The sequence below is a fragment of the Cornus florida genome, unplaced genomic scaffold, assembly GCF_030987335.1.
Source record: "Cornus florida cultivar Cherokee Brave unplaced genomic scaffold, ASM3098733v1 CherokeeBrave_3.0.0_Hap2_Chr06, whole genome shotgun sequence".
NCBI classification, from domain to species: domain Eukaryota; kingdom Viridiplantae; phylum Streptophyta; class Magnoliopsida; order Cornales; family Cornaceae; genus Cornus; species Cornus florida.
In genome coordinates this window covers 80,137,490-80,152,549 of record NW_026775576.1, presented here as the reverse complement: position 1 = coordinate 80,152,549, position 15,060 = coordinate 80,137,490, and the positions used below count along the sequence as shown (strand labels likewise).

General features: G+C 32.9%; 3 protein-coding genes across 3 annotated transcripts; 2 read left to right on the top strand and 1 right to left on the bottom strand.

Annotated features, from left to right (window-relative positions):
* Positions 1-5,075: 5,075 nt before the first annotated feature.
* LOC132314956 (protein S40-6-like) lies at positions 5,076-5,489 on the bottom strand. The gene has a single exon (XM_059813722.1). It carries the CDS (start codon positions 5,415-5,417, stop codon positions 5,133-5,135), a length of 285 nt encoding a protein of 94 aa, XP_059669705.1. The 5' UTR covers positions 5,418-5,489; the 3' UTR covers positions 5,076-5,132.
* Positions 5,490-7,684: 2,195 nt separating this feature from the next.
* LOC132314420 (uncharacterized) lies at positions 7,685-8,364 on the top strand. Its single transcript, XM_059813287.1, has 2 exons — positions 7,685-7,814; positions 7,901-8,364. The coding sequence occupies exons 1-2, from the start codon at positions 7,685-7,687 to the stop codon at positions 8,362-8,364; spliced, it is 594 nt and encodes a 197-aa protein (XP_059669270.1).
* Positions 8,365-10,795: 2,431 nt separating this feature from the next.
* On the top strand, positions 10,796-14,639 carry LOC132312256 (desmethyl-deoxy-podophyllotoxin synthase-like). The gene is made up of 3 exons (XM_059810552.1): positions 10,796-10,910; positions 12,798-13,787; positions 13,874-14,639. The coding sequence occupies exons 2-3, from the start codon at positions 12,831-12,833 to the stop codon at positions 14,486-14,488; spliced, it is 1,572 nt and encodes a 523-aa protein (XP_059666535.1). The 5' UTR covers positions 10,796-10,910; positions 12,798-12,830; the 3' UTR covers positions 14,489-14,639.
* Positions 14,640-15,060: the final 421 nt, after the last annotated feature.

Sequence of the window (15,060 nt, the reverse complement as noted above, 5' to 3'; positions counted from 1 at the left end):
TCTATTGTATTTTCATGCAAATGGGGGCAAGAAAACTCTATGGAAAAGTGGTGGTTCAATTCGATGCTGTTTAAGAAGGAGTTAGAACACAGGTGTGGGCTGAGTAAATCAACTATAGGAATGTTGCATATTGCCCACTTGATAACACTTTTCGGCCACCGAAATCTAATTTCCGACTAACAGAATGACACAATTACTAATCTATCTCTTACTTATTAATTTATTATAAAAATATAAAATTCATGAATGTGAAATACCAATAATGTCCTCATTTTTATTTTATTTTTTTCTTCAATCTTTCCCGCCGCGGAAAGCCCCGACGAGTCCAGAAGCAATCCAAGATTTTGGATACAATCTTATAGGGAGGAATTTTCTAAGTTAATATATCAAATAGCGAAGAATTTTCTCGGGAAAAGGGTGGGAATCAGCATGAAAATATTAAAGGGTGGTCACAGATATTTCGTGATCCTTCTCTCTCTCTCTCTCTCTCTCCATCTCTTTCTCTCTCTTGATATCTTCTCTCTCTAAATCTCTCTCTCCTATTTTTCAAAAAATAAATAAATCTCTCTCTCCTACATGGTATCAATATCAGTATCTCCCTCCAGCACCTAAATATCCTCCCTCCAGCTCACCCTCTCTTTTTTTCTTTCCCTTTTTTAAATTTATTTTTTACCATTTGTATATAATATATATATATATATATATATATATATATAAAATAAAAAAATAACACTATTTTGAATGGGACAAAGGGAAATAAAAGAATAAAAGAAGAGAAAATAGGTGTTTATTTTTAAAAAATCACACTTTCATTCACGACATATTATTAAGGCTGAAATAAAACAACTCACAACTGCATGACTAGAGTGATTTCGACAAAAATGATTTTCCGAGACAGCTACTGCTATGCTTTCTGCAGGAAATAATGGGAAATTCGTGAAGAGAACAGGGTCTCTCGACAACAATTGCCATACTATCAGCGGAAAGATGGGTTCGCCTTTTTCAGAAGACATGGAAGATGACTCAGCAAAGAAGAAAAATGGTAACATGTTGAAGAAGATTGGGGTGTTACTCAAGAAGGGTCAGAAATAGATCAACCATTTATCAGGTATGATAATGTTCTTCACTGACTGTTTCATTATTTTTTAATTATATTATCTTCATGTAATGTTCAAACACTTTTCTTAACAGGTATTTTGATGGGATAGACTTCAGTAATGTAAGAGATTTGTTGAAAATACTCTTTAAGACTTCTGTATATTTGAACTATAATGTCTTTTTTTATATATTTTAAGAGAACTATATGTCTTTTTTTAATCATTGGCAAAGATATTAAATTTTAATATTTTAAGAGACTTCTGACTCGTCGGGGCTTTCCGCGGCGGGGAAGATTGAAGAAAAAAATAAAATAAAAAATGAGGGTATTATTGGTATTTTACATCAATGAATTTTATATTTTTATAATAAATTAATAAATAAAGGGTAAATTAGTAATTGTGTCATTTTGTTGGTCGGCAATGAACTTCCGTGGCCAAAAAGTGTTATCAAAGGGGCAATAGACAACATTCTTATAGTTGAGAGGGCTGTGTTGCTCTTAAAAATAGTTCAGGGAAGCATGATGTAAAAATGAAATAGTTTAAGAAAGTTTTTTTTACTCTTTTGCCAAAATAAATAAATAAATAAATAAATAAAAATAAAATAATAATAATAAAATTTGATTTACACATGTGGTATACTATTGTAATGGTTGAATTTGAATTTGTTAGTTGGTGGTAGGTGGGAGTAATAAAATAGTCATTTTAGTTAGCTTGTGAGTTGGTGGTTGGTGGGGAGTAATAAAATTATTATTTTTGCTGAATTATTATTTTGCTTACATAAGCTCCACCTAGGGCCGCCTAAAGTATTAGACGTGACCGGCTTCAGCTAATAAGAATTCTCTAAAACTAGTATTTCTTTCTATTAGAGATTTAATAGTGGTTCCAAATAATTTAATTCATTAAAAAAAATTTCATTCCACTTTCTATTAAAACTCCTAATTTATATACCTATCTTTCCTCCCTTTTTAGACTACTTTGGGACTAAGGATTTAAAGGTAGCAAATTTTTACTTTGGTTACCATAAGTTTATTAGAAGCTAAAAAATAAGATTAAAAGTATTGAAGAATTTGTTAGAGTATTGATAAAAATTTTCTGACAATTTTTATTGTTGTTTAACCTAAATTATTTTGTAGTCTTATTATTTTTTGTCATCATAAAAGTTTATTGACAATTTTTATTGTTGTTTAACCTAAATTATTTTGTAGTCTTATTATTTTTTGTCATCATAAAAGTTTATTTTTTGTTTCTGATTAATTTTATTTATATTATTGGATATTTCTACTAAAAAGTATTAATGGGATATGAATAATCTAATTCAATCTAAAAAAAAAAACACACAAGTCATGTTATAAAAAAAACATAACAAAATTTATTTGATAAAAATTCAACATATGAAAGAATTAAAAGATAAACATCATTATCTATTCTTTTTTATATTTTTCGCAGCCTTACATAATATTGTGCCGGCCCCATTTAAAAAGGTTGAGATTGGACAGATTCCGTAGGTCTTATAAGAGGTACTAGCAGTGGTCATTTTTGCTTTCTTCTACCCTTTTTATACTCTCTACAAAATAGATTAAGCTCTAATTGACTAGAAATGTGTGTGTGACTGTGACTGTATGGCTATCTGCATTACATGTATGACATTTGGTATGCTGGAATTGTTACAAGTGAGAATGTAATGTAATGGTCATTCTCAATTTATTATTTGGTTAAAAATATAAAATAATATAGCAATGGAATGATAATTACTATTCTAGTATTTAGTTGGACCAATTTAAAATTTATAATGGAATGAATTTCAAATTAAATTTTTCAAAATACTCCTCTAAATAACTAATTTTAAATTGAATTCTCCAAAATATCCATCTAAGTGACTAGTATATGGCAGTGGAGGTGACGGTCAGGGACGGATCTAGGAATTTATATGATGGGGAACAAATATACATAAAGGGTGTCTTTTTTTTTTTTTTTTTTTTTTTTAAGGGGCAATTTTAAATTTTTATAGATATAAATGCAAAAAAAAAAAATAATTTTAGAGATATAAAATATAAAAATAAAAAAATTTAGTGGGAGCACTTGCCTGACTAAGTCCTTCATAGATCTGTGCCTGGCGACGGTGGAAGCGACAGCGTAGGTATAAGGTGATGACTGTGACAGAGTAGGTGGAAGGTGGCAGTATGTATTTTTTCCACCGCATTTAGACACTAAGGGCCTGTTTGAGCATTGTTCTACCATGTTCTACTCCCTTCCCAACAGTGCAAAATTCTACTGTTCTGGCCCGAAACGTGTTTGGCATGGCTTGTATTGTTTTAAATAGTGCTGGAACATTTGGCAAAAATGGGCCAATTGTTGGAACAAAAAATAGGTGTTCTTGCTTGTTCCCATACTGTATCGGCCCACATAATACTGAAGCTATCAGAACAAAATACTCACTTTTGACCACAGCTATAAAATATCGCAGAACACTTTGTAGGGTTCACGAAGCAAGCTGTTCCAGAGGCGAGTCACAGTGCTCTTCTTGTCACTACAGTGGGGTTGAATCAGATCTGAAGGTCGTCTTCTTCATTCTTTGGTGAGTTCCTCTACTTCTTCTTCTGGTTTTCCTTGTGCTCTGTCTAACGTGGATTCCGTTGTTTGAAGATCGGGCTTCAAATCGACCATGTTTGTATGAAGATCTGACCTCCATCTGTCTCACCTCTACATTTTCCGGCGAAACCAAGCTTCGCTGCTGCTCTCTGCACTCTCGGTTTACCCAAGCTCTCTCTCCATTTCCTCTTCTCTCTCATCTTGGTATGTTGAGATTTCTTACAATTTTTTATGTTATTTCAGTTAATATTGATGAGAAAATTCTCAGAGCAAAAAAATAGGAGTTTGAGGTAACTTAATAAGTTTTATGAGTTTGGAAATTTTATGCACGATTTTAAAAGTTGAGGGAGCTTTTATGACTTTAACCCCTATTTTTTTTTTTTTTCAAACTAGAAACAAATTTTTTTTTTTTCAAATCTTAAAGAAGTCTTTCATCTTTTGGTGGCTATGAGTACAGAGCGTTGGGTAAGTAATTAAGAATTAAGTTAAGATATCATATCAACACCAAAAAAAAAATTCTTCTTCAATAATAAAATATATGCTTACCTATCAATCTTCTTCTTCTTCTTCTTTTTTTAATTTTTTTTATTTTGCCTATCAATCTTGTGACCCATCTTCATTTTATATAACAAACAAAGCACTCAAGAATTGTAACACAGACTACCCAGTAGTACTTTTAGTGTTCCAAAGTGATAGGGCGAAGGTTCAATCTTGTGACCCATCTTCATTTTATATAACAAACAAAGCACTCAAGAATTGTAACCCAGACTACCCAGTAGTACTTTTAGTGTTCCAAAGTGATAGGGCGAAGGTTCAAGTCTTTATAGACATGAAAAATGAGCGTAAATCATTATTAACATTATATTCAAACACTATTAAGAGAACTACTGCCTACTAATTTAAATAATTACAAGCTAATAACAGTAAAATGCAAAAGCTGCCAAAATATGCAGCATGCATGAAGATAAACCAATTCCTTTTCATATATATATATATATATATATATATATATATTTTCGGAAAGTCCTTTTCATATTTCGTGATACACATCTAGTGAACAAAATTTCAGAGACTATCACAGATTTTTATTTATTTATTATTTTTTTTTTTCAAAGGAGAAAGGACAGCTCTGATTTCTTCTAGAAACTCAATGCTCTAGCTCAACTCACCCATGTTACATAACATGCCAAATACCAAATTCAAAAAATAAAATAACAGCAAAAAAAAAATTACTCCACAAATTAAGTACCCTTACCCATGATGGTCACACCATGACAACCACTGATCATGATCACTAGTAAACATGCCACAAAATGATAATGATGGTGGAGATTAATTTAAGCCATCATTTTAAGAACGATATTAATTTTACAGTCAAAGAGTTTGAACAATATACAAAGTCGAAGACTGGATACGGATCGTTCAAACTCTTAGGCCTCAATAACATTACTCTTCTAGGAAACCAGTCTTGGTTAAAACCGCATTCCTCACTTTGCTGAGGTCTCTTCCTTTGAGTGTCCTTCCAATCCCTTCACACATGGAGAAAGAAGAAACCTGACTTCTTGCAAGCTTCCTAGCTATATATTCATGTGGAGGCACCATTTCATCATCATCAACAACATCATAATAATCCCCATAGCCATAAACATCATCACCTTTCTTTGCAGTACTGTTTCTGTAAATCTTTGACCAGTCAAGAATGTTCAGAGGAGCTGATGACCCCTGAGCCATCTTGGCCTCACTGGTAGTACTACTGCTCCTAAATGGAATTTTTTTTTTTTTTTTTTTTTTTTAAAAAAAAAAAAAAAAAGAGAAGGAAAATAAGGGTGCAAGAGAATGAAATCAGAATAAAAAAGGAGAGCTTTTCAAAGTTTTTGTCATTTTTGTAGTCTGAATGGTAAGGCCTGAATAAAAACCAAGCAAAAAGAAGGTATTACAAGTGATGTGAAAAACCCCCAGAGGCTACACTTCTTTAAGATTTTTTTTTCAAATGTTTTATGTATTGCGATTTAAGATTTTGGTAATGGGGAAGATGGAGAGTTTTAGAGCATGTATGACCCTTTTAACACATTTTTATTATAACTATGTAATTAGATGGATATCAATGCTGACAATGTGGTGGGAGAAGAAATAGAGGACCTTACAGACAATACCGATGATGGAAAACTAGTATGGGATGATTCTCAGGTTGAAGCTTTCATCATCTGTATGGAGGAAGAAGTGAAGGCTGGTAATCGGAGTAACACAACTTTTAGTGCAATTGGTTGGAAGAATATACTAAAAGGCATGATGGTCCGTATAGGCAACAATCTTGTACTGAAACAACTTAAGAGTAAATTCAACCACTTGAGAACAGACTACAAAGCGTTTGTGAGTTTGTTAGGAGAAACAAGCGTGGGATTCAATGCTGAGACAGGCATGGTTATAGTTGAAAAAGAAAGATGGAGTAGATTGATCAAGGTTAGTTATTAAAATAAATGTCTGTTGATTTTACAAAAAAGTATACTTATCTTAATATTAATAGTAATTTAATAATTTGTAGGTGAATGCCCAATATAGTAAGTATCGAAAGAAGCCATGCAATCATTTTGACAAGCTCACCACCATATTTGGAGGCACACACGCTACAGGTGCACATGTCCATACTTCGTATAGTCCACCCATTATGAACCAAGCCCCCGCACACCATGCAGACATACATACCTCATTTGATCTTAATGATGATTTTGCTGAGTTAGGCGGTCATGAGTTCAGTCCTTCTCCTGAACCTCGTGGTAAGAAACCAAAGAGAGAGAGTTTTGCCTCCACAATAAGCGAGCTCATGCACTATATGAAAGAGAGAGATAGAGAGAAAGCAGATCGAATTGAAAGAGCCATAGTCGCTTCTTCATCATCTAATATGATTACAGTTAATGAAGGAAATGTGGAGGTTGAAGTCAATCTCCCGACAAGACAAAAAGTGATTTTAAGTTATGTTGTTATATTTTGAATAACTTGGAGGGTGTTAATATGAAACAATATGGTAAGGTCACCCATATGTTACGTAATGATGAAATTTGGAGGGATTTCTTTCTTAATGACTGTCCTGATGATAACAGGGTTAGTTAGATCAATGGACTTTAATTTGGTATGTTGCTTTTATTATGATTTTGGATGACTGTACTATTAAGTATACTTTAGTTGATGTGTTGCTTTTATTTCTTATTTGGTGTTGTTATGACTTTAATTGATTGTAATATTAAGTACGCTCGTATTTATGTTATTTAGTTTGAAGCTCGTGACAATATAACTATTTAATGAACTGATTTGACTTTATTTGTTATCTTGCTTTTATTTATTATTTGGTATTTCGCTTGGGATGATTGTAATTAATCTCGTTTATTAAATTTTGACTTATACAGATGGATATTAGGATAATAATTGATTTGTATGACGATGGTGATGAGGATAATGATTGTGTTATCGTAATGGCATGCATGTTGGAGTATTATAGGAAACATTACGATAAACAACCTTGTAGGGATTCTCTTTTAACTGGGGAAGCATATATAATGGAGATCTTGCAGGGGCATGAAAATAGATGTTTTGAAAATTTCAGGATGTCCACCCCTGTTTTTTTGAAGTTATGTGGGGAGCTTAAGTCATTAGGGTTGAAAGACTCTGCAGGTGTAAGTGTTTATGAACAAGTTGGCATATTCTTGCTTACTTTAGGTCATAATGAAAGAAATCGTGTGGTCGCAGAAAGATTTCAACACTCCACCTATGCAATTTCAAAATACTTCCATGCAGTTTTACAAAAAGTCTGTGATTTAGCGAAACAGATTATTGTCGCCCCAGATTTTAGCGAAGTTCCTAACCATATAAAGAAGAACAAAAAGTACCACCCTTTTTTTAGGCATTGCGTAGGGGCAATTGATGGAACTTATGTCCATGCGAACGTGCCTGTGGACCAGTAAATACCATTTCGTGGTAGGAAGGGAGATACCACACAAAATGTAATGGCTGTTTGTGATTTTAATATGATGTTCACGTACGTCGTAGCAGGATGGGAGGGGTCTGCTAATGATTCTAAGATATTGAACGAGACCATTAATAATGAGGATTTGCATTTCCCAATGCCTCCAGACGGTAAATGTCATACTTGCTATAATTTTGCAATACTTATTTAAAATATCATGGTAAAAAAATGTGGCTTATAGTTTGTAAAATGGCAGGGAAATATTATTTGGTGGACTCCGGGTATGCCAATCAACCGGGTTTCTTGACCCCCTACAGGGGCCAACGGTACCACTTCCAAGAGTACCGTAGAGCTTCTCGCCAACCCCAAGGTAGAGAGGAAATATATAATCACAGGCACTCGTCATTACGAAATATAATTAAGCATTGTTTTGGGTTGCTTAAGATGAGATTCCCCATCTTGAAGCAAATGCCCCCATATAAGTTTGAAGCTCAAGTTGCTATTGTGTTAGCCTGCTCCACACTTCATAACTTTATAAGAAAGGAGGCGCATGTAGATCCAATATTTAATGATGCAATTGTGGAAGCGATGATAGATGAAATTTTTAGAGATGATGAAGTTGATGTTCTGCCTAATGCATCGCAGTCTCGCTCGCGACCAATGGATATTCTACGCGATAATATTGCTGACACTATATGGAATGCAAGTCAGCACCATTGAACAAGGATTTACATGTTTATCATGTTTGGATAACTGTAAGAACTACTTTATACTTGTTCCATTTGTTGGTATTTGGATAACTGTAACAACTACTTTATTTTAACTATTTGTATGGATTTCAATAACTGTAATAAAATATTTATTTTAACATTAATTTACGATTTCGATAAATGTAAAAATAGTGGTAACTATATGATTATCTTTTTTATTTTATTTTAATTTTCACTTTTAACTTTTTTGGATCAGTTTAATAACTTGTATATGCAGTCATGTATAAGATACAGGGTGACGGGCCACCGTGTGCATGTGGAAGGGGTCGAATGAATCTTTATACGGCTGCAACTTTAAAGAATTATGGACGTTCATTCTATAGATGTCCAGCTTGGGAGGTATACATTTTTTTTTAATTAATAATTTTTTTTTTTAACTACATGTGTGTGTCACAAGTGCACTCTAATAATATACAAGTCTTTGTTCTGATTTAGTCACATGTTTGTGCATTTATATGGGTGGATGAGATGCACCAACATCTACAAGTGGGTGGTCATGTGGAGGAAGAGTTGGAGAATGTAGTTACTATTATGCAAGCTCAACAAAATCGGCAAAATTACATGATCTATGATTGTTGTTGTTGTCTTACTATAACTATATTCTTTATGTTATTTCTCATGTTGTTGTTGTTGATTATTGTGGTTGTTGATAAATGATGTAATATATTAGTTTAATTTTATTTTGTACTCACTTTTATTGTGCATGTTGACAAATGATGTAATATTTATGAAACTAATGTCTGTAATATATACAATTTCATGTAATGTTTAATATATTGAAAGTTTATTTCAGTTCGATATTGAAATAATGCTGTCAAAATAATATGCAACATTAATAATTTTTAAAATTTAGAATATATTTTATTGGTTTTTATAATAAATTAAGAAGAATTTTTAACAATATATATATATATATATATATATATATATATATATATATTAAATGTTATATTAATTGTATATTAAAATAATGCAATAATTAATTTTTACTATATATTTAATTTTTAATAATATTTTTTTTATTGATTTTGGTTACACTTTAATTTTGCCAAACATGTTTTGTTCTCATAATTCTTAGAACGAAACACATTGCCAAACATGTTCTACCATATTTTTGTTCCAAAATTCTCAAAGCAATTGTAACGCGCCAAACATGTTTTGTTCTCATTTCAAAACACCACACTACAAAACACTTATTCTGTTCTAGGCTAAAGCACTGCACCACACCACACTACAAACTCCAAACAGGCCCTAAGATTTATTGGTAATCTTTTCCTTTACTTTTACTTTATTTTTTATTTAATCTAATACATAATTAGCCAAAATTTAATTCATATAAATTATATATAAAAAAAGATAATCTAATACATAATTAGCTCAAATCTAATTCATAATAACCTAGGAAGTACGGACACTTCTACGAAAAAGCCGTACCGTATCGTATCCGCGTTGGACACCAACACTCTTTGGATACGTGTCCGACACTTCATATACGTGTCCATAAATAAAAATAAATTTTATTATTTCGGACACTTCGCCGACACTTCTTAAACACTTTGCTAACACATTCCGAATACTTCACTGACACTTCTAAGACATTTCTAATACAAGTCTACCCACTAATTTTAAAAATAATATGAATACTATCATTACAAAGTAGTAAAATACTGGTATATATGATATAAAAATCGTTACAATAATGACATAATTTCATTTTCTAATTTATTTCAGAACAACTCTTAGTATAAAAATTATAAATGAATTAAAGTTTTATAATACTATTACTGAATAAATATATATATATATATATATATATATATATATATATATATATATATATATATATATGTAGGTGTGCCCACGCCGTATCTGTGTCTTACTTTTTTAAAATTTAACGTATCGACGTATCTATATCGCATCGTGCTCGTGTTCTGTATCTCTATCCGTGCTACGTGGATAATAACAAACGCCCAAATAAGACAAGAGAATTAAGTGCAAAGAGAGTAACATAGGTCCAAGTTGCCCTCCTAACATGAATTATTAATGGAACCCAGACCCTTTTTTTGAATTGTGTAATTGAAGAAAAGTCTTTTTAAGCAGAAACATTTTATTGGACAACAATATTGTCTTCAACAATGCAACTTTTAAGATACATAGAATTTGGTGATTCAATAATTTCTTTCTGAGAAAAAACAAAATAATAATAATAATAACTTTTTTTCTGGAACGCCGTTGTATTTTGTTGAACGTTGACCAAACTGAGAGAATTTCCAAAACTCATAAATTGGACAGGGACTCAAAGGTCGCGTGTCCAGTGGAAAACAACGACCACTGCCTTACTCTTACTCTTATTTTGTAGACCAAAAGTTTTTCTATATATGGGCATACATTTGTTCTCTCTAATTCACAGACTTGGTTATATGTTTCAATTTACACTGTTTCTCCAATCTACAATGAAGAGACAAGGCAACTCTTTAGAGCTATATCCCCAACTCTGTATGTCTCTCTCTCTCTCCCTTTCGCGGTACATGCATGCATTTTTTTATAAGTAATTATTATTATTCTTATTGGGTAGAAAACACTCATGTTATTTAGAATGTGTAAAATTTTGTACCAAATTGTCGTTAGTTTTGACTAATTTTTTTAATTTGTATTTATTTATAAAAATCCGACAACAGTCTTGAGGGCATTTTAAGTATTTTAGTATTTCATTTTTTAAAAGTCCCGTCAAGGTTTACCGGTTGTACTGCTGACCTATCTCTCTTAACGAAATGATTCAACACTCAAAAGATCCCCTCTTTCGGACAAAGAGTGAATCAAAATATACTTCATCGTACCAAATGGACAAGCCAAGATGAGAATTTTTTTCTACGATTCCCAAATTTTTATAAAATCCCACATTTTTTTTATATTTATAAAATACCAAAATTTGGGTTTCAGATTGCTGTGAATCTTATGGTTTTTTTTTTTTTTTTTTTTTTTTTTTTTTTTCATATATATATATATATATACACACACACACATAAATATATAGAGATATGAGAGGTGGGAGCGTGAAGTGATGGCGGCGGGGATAAGAAGTGGCGGCGGCGGGTGTGCCGGGACTGTTAAGTGGTTGTGGTGGTTGATTTATTGGTCTAAAAATAGTTGGTTCCATGTGTGAAAGGGTGACAACGGTGGAAGTGGTGGTGGTGGGTTTCTCACGGAAGTGAAAGGGTAGAGAGAGAGAGAATTGCAGATTTCTGGGTTTGTACATAGAAAAATGTGGTAATAATGTTAATGAGTAATTTTGTAATTTAAATATTTTAATTTTTTAGATCAAAACATAATATTTTATTGAAGGGTAATTTTGTCCTTTTGCACCTTGTAAGGGCCTGTTTAGGTTAAATTTCTAACAAAGGGTGTGAGTGGTCAATTTTCAACTAGGTGTCAATAGAGCAAATTTTAGGGAGTGTGGGTGTAATTATGTGCGTGTAATTAACCCTAAATATAAAATTCGGTGTGGTGTTTGATTTTTCTTCTTCTTCTGTCAATTCTTAGTTTTTCGTTTCCACATTTGTTGTAACTATTCGTGGGCTCAAGTAATCACCATCTTCTCCGTTCTCTTCCTAATTTGCATATAACATTTCGTCATTTTAGAAATAATTTATATGTTAATTAGAAAACTTTCAATGAAGTGGTCTCATCTTCATATGTGATTCACCTTTTGTGTGTGTTTTATTTATTTGCATGAAGATTAGTTGTGTTATAAACATTTGAATTCGATTTCTTGCTGAGCTTTTGAGAAGTAGAAACAGCATAAAGATACTAACATCAGGAATATCCACGAGGATTCAGGGGTTGATTTTGACTGTCATATAAGGGGAAGAAACAGGGAGGAGGCAGAGTAGGATTTTGTATGTGTGGCTGCGAGTGTTAGAGTTAGAAAAGGAATATACATCCCCAGTTTGTGTTAGCAATTTACTAGTAATTAAAATAGAACTTACTAGTAATTAGCTACATGCCCTAGTTTGTGTTAGCAACTTACTAGTAACTAAACTAAAATAAACATAGTAGAAGCAAGTGATCGATGCAGATAGAAGATTATATTTGAAGGTGGATATGAAATATAAATAAGGTTTATCTGTCATATTTGAAGGTGGATGTGTCAAAAATGTCTGAAAGACATTGCAGAATCTTGTCATAAGGTCTGATTCACCTGTTCATACATGCTTCATTTGTAACATGTATCTAAATTTCTTTAATTGATTCAATGGTTAACATTTTAGATATATAATTGTGTCAAATGATGGAAACAACTTAAAGCATCTTTATTCATAAAACAAAGGAACCATGCATATATACAACCTAGAAAAGAAAACTGAAAATGGTAGGATGTTGCAGAACTTCAAGGCTCCACAGCAAGCAGAAATCTGGATGAAAAGCAATCATACCACTAAGACAAGTGAATTCTCGAGCGCGGCGCTACAATTGATGATGGAGTTCCCGTCCCTCTCCTTCCCAATTCTTTTCACATTCCTGCTCTTTCTATTCATGGTATTCAAAATAGTATCTAAAACCAAGACCAGTTCAACTCCAAAACTGCCTCCTGGGCCATGGAAGCTACCTATAATAGGAAACATTCACCAATTTGTTGGATCTCTACCCCATCGCTGCCTAAGAGATTTGGCCATGAAACATGGACCTCTGATGTACCTGCGACTTGGACAAGTTTCTATTGCTGTCATTTCTTCGGTAGAGATTGCGAAAGAGGTGATGAAAACACATGACACTGTCTTTGCTAGCAGGCCTTTTATTCTTGCTGTAAATATCTTATCTGAGAAAGGCATTGCCTTTCAACCTTATGGGGATTTTTGGAGACAAATTCGGAAAATTTGCATACTGGAGCTTTTAAGTGCCAAACGTGTCCAATCATTCCGACCCATCAGGGAAGAAGAGACATCAAATTTCATCAAATCAATTTCGATGCATTCAGGATCTCTGATGAATCTTAGTGAAAAGCTTTCCTCGTTGACATGCGGCATCATTGCAAAGGCGGCCATTGGTTCGACAGTCCATGGGCAAGAAGAATTTATAGCACTTATCAAGGAAACCATAGAGAAAACAGGAGGTTTCCATGTTGCTGATCTCTTTCCTTCAGTTAAAATGCTTGCTTGGATAACTGGGCTGAAGCCTAGACTCGAAAAGATGCATCAAAAACTTGACAGGGTGTTGACCAACATCATCGATGAACATAAAGCTAGGAAGGTGTCAACACAGACCGGTGACGGTGAAGCTAATCGTGAAGACCTGGTAGATGTTCTTCTAAGACTTCAGAAAGAGGGTAATCTTGAGATCCCTTTAAGTATGACAGACATCAAGTGTACTATCATGGTTAGTACATTTACTTTATGCTTCTATCAATATCAATGAATTAACTTCCACAAATTATTTTAAACTAAATTTCAATGCTATTCCAGGACATGTTCATTGCCGGGATTGACACATCATCTACAACTTTAGTATGGACAATGTCAGAATTGTTGAAAAACCCAAGAGTTATGAAAAAAGCACAAGCTGAGGTTAGACAGCTTTTATGTAAAAAAGGAAATATTATTAATCAAGAAGACATCCATGAATTGAGTTACTTAAAGTTAGTTATCAAAGAAACTTTGAGAGTACACCCTCCTGTCCCTTTATTAGTTCCAAGAGAGAGCAGAGAGAGATGTGAAATCGATGGATATGAGATACCTGCGAAAACTCAAGTACTGGTTAATGTATGGGCAATTAGTATTGATCCTGAAAATTGGAGTGATCCAGAGAGCTTTGTTCCTGAGAGGTTCATTGACAGTTCAATTGACTACAAGGGGACTCATTTTCAATATCTACCATTTGGTGCTGGAAGGAGAATGTGTCCTGGCATATCCTTCGGGATTGCTAATGTTGAGCTTGCGCTTGCAAATTTATTGTATCACTTTGACTGGAAACTTCCCGAGGGACAGAAGCTAGAAGATCTTGACATGGATGAGGTTTTTGGTGCAACGGTTAACAGAAAAAGAGATTTGTGTGTGATTCCTATTGCTTATCATCCTTGAGCTGGTGAATAAGATATTAAGACAAGAAGGCAGAAAGCATTGGATGGAATTTTCAGTTTCAGTGTGAGCCTGGAATGTTAATTAGTTTATCTATTATTAAGAATGTAATCGTATGTTATAGCATTGGATGGAATTTTCAGTTTCAGTGTGAGCCTGGAATGTTAATTAGTTTATCTATTATTAAGAATGTAATCGTATGTTATAATATATATAACAATGTTGAAAGGTAAAATAAGATCAGAAATTGTGTGGAATCTCATAGATTATTGAATAAAGAGAAGACTTCACTTATTGGTGTTTTTACATCAAAGTTTTAAGATGTTTTGATCTCAAAAGCTTAGATCTTTGATTATAAGTTGAATAGGCCTCTAAAACAGTTAAACAACACACACACCCAAAAAGGAACCATGGTACAAGAGCCATAAGCTCTTCTTATTGATCAATATTGAACTGAAAAGAATCTATATATTTATGAATATTGATAAATTCAAAAGAATCTTATCCTGTGCTTAATAAAGAGTTAGTTATTTAGTATAGCTATTACATCCCCTATTTTAATAGGTATTAGTTTC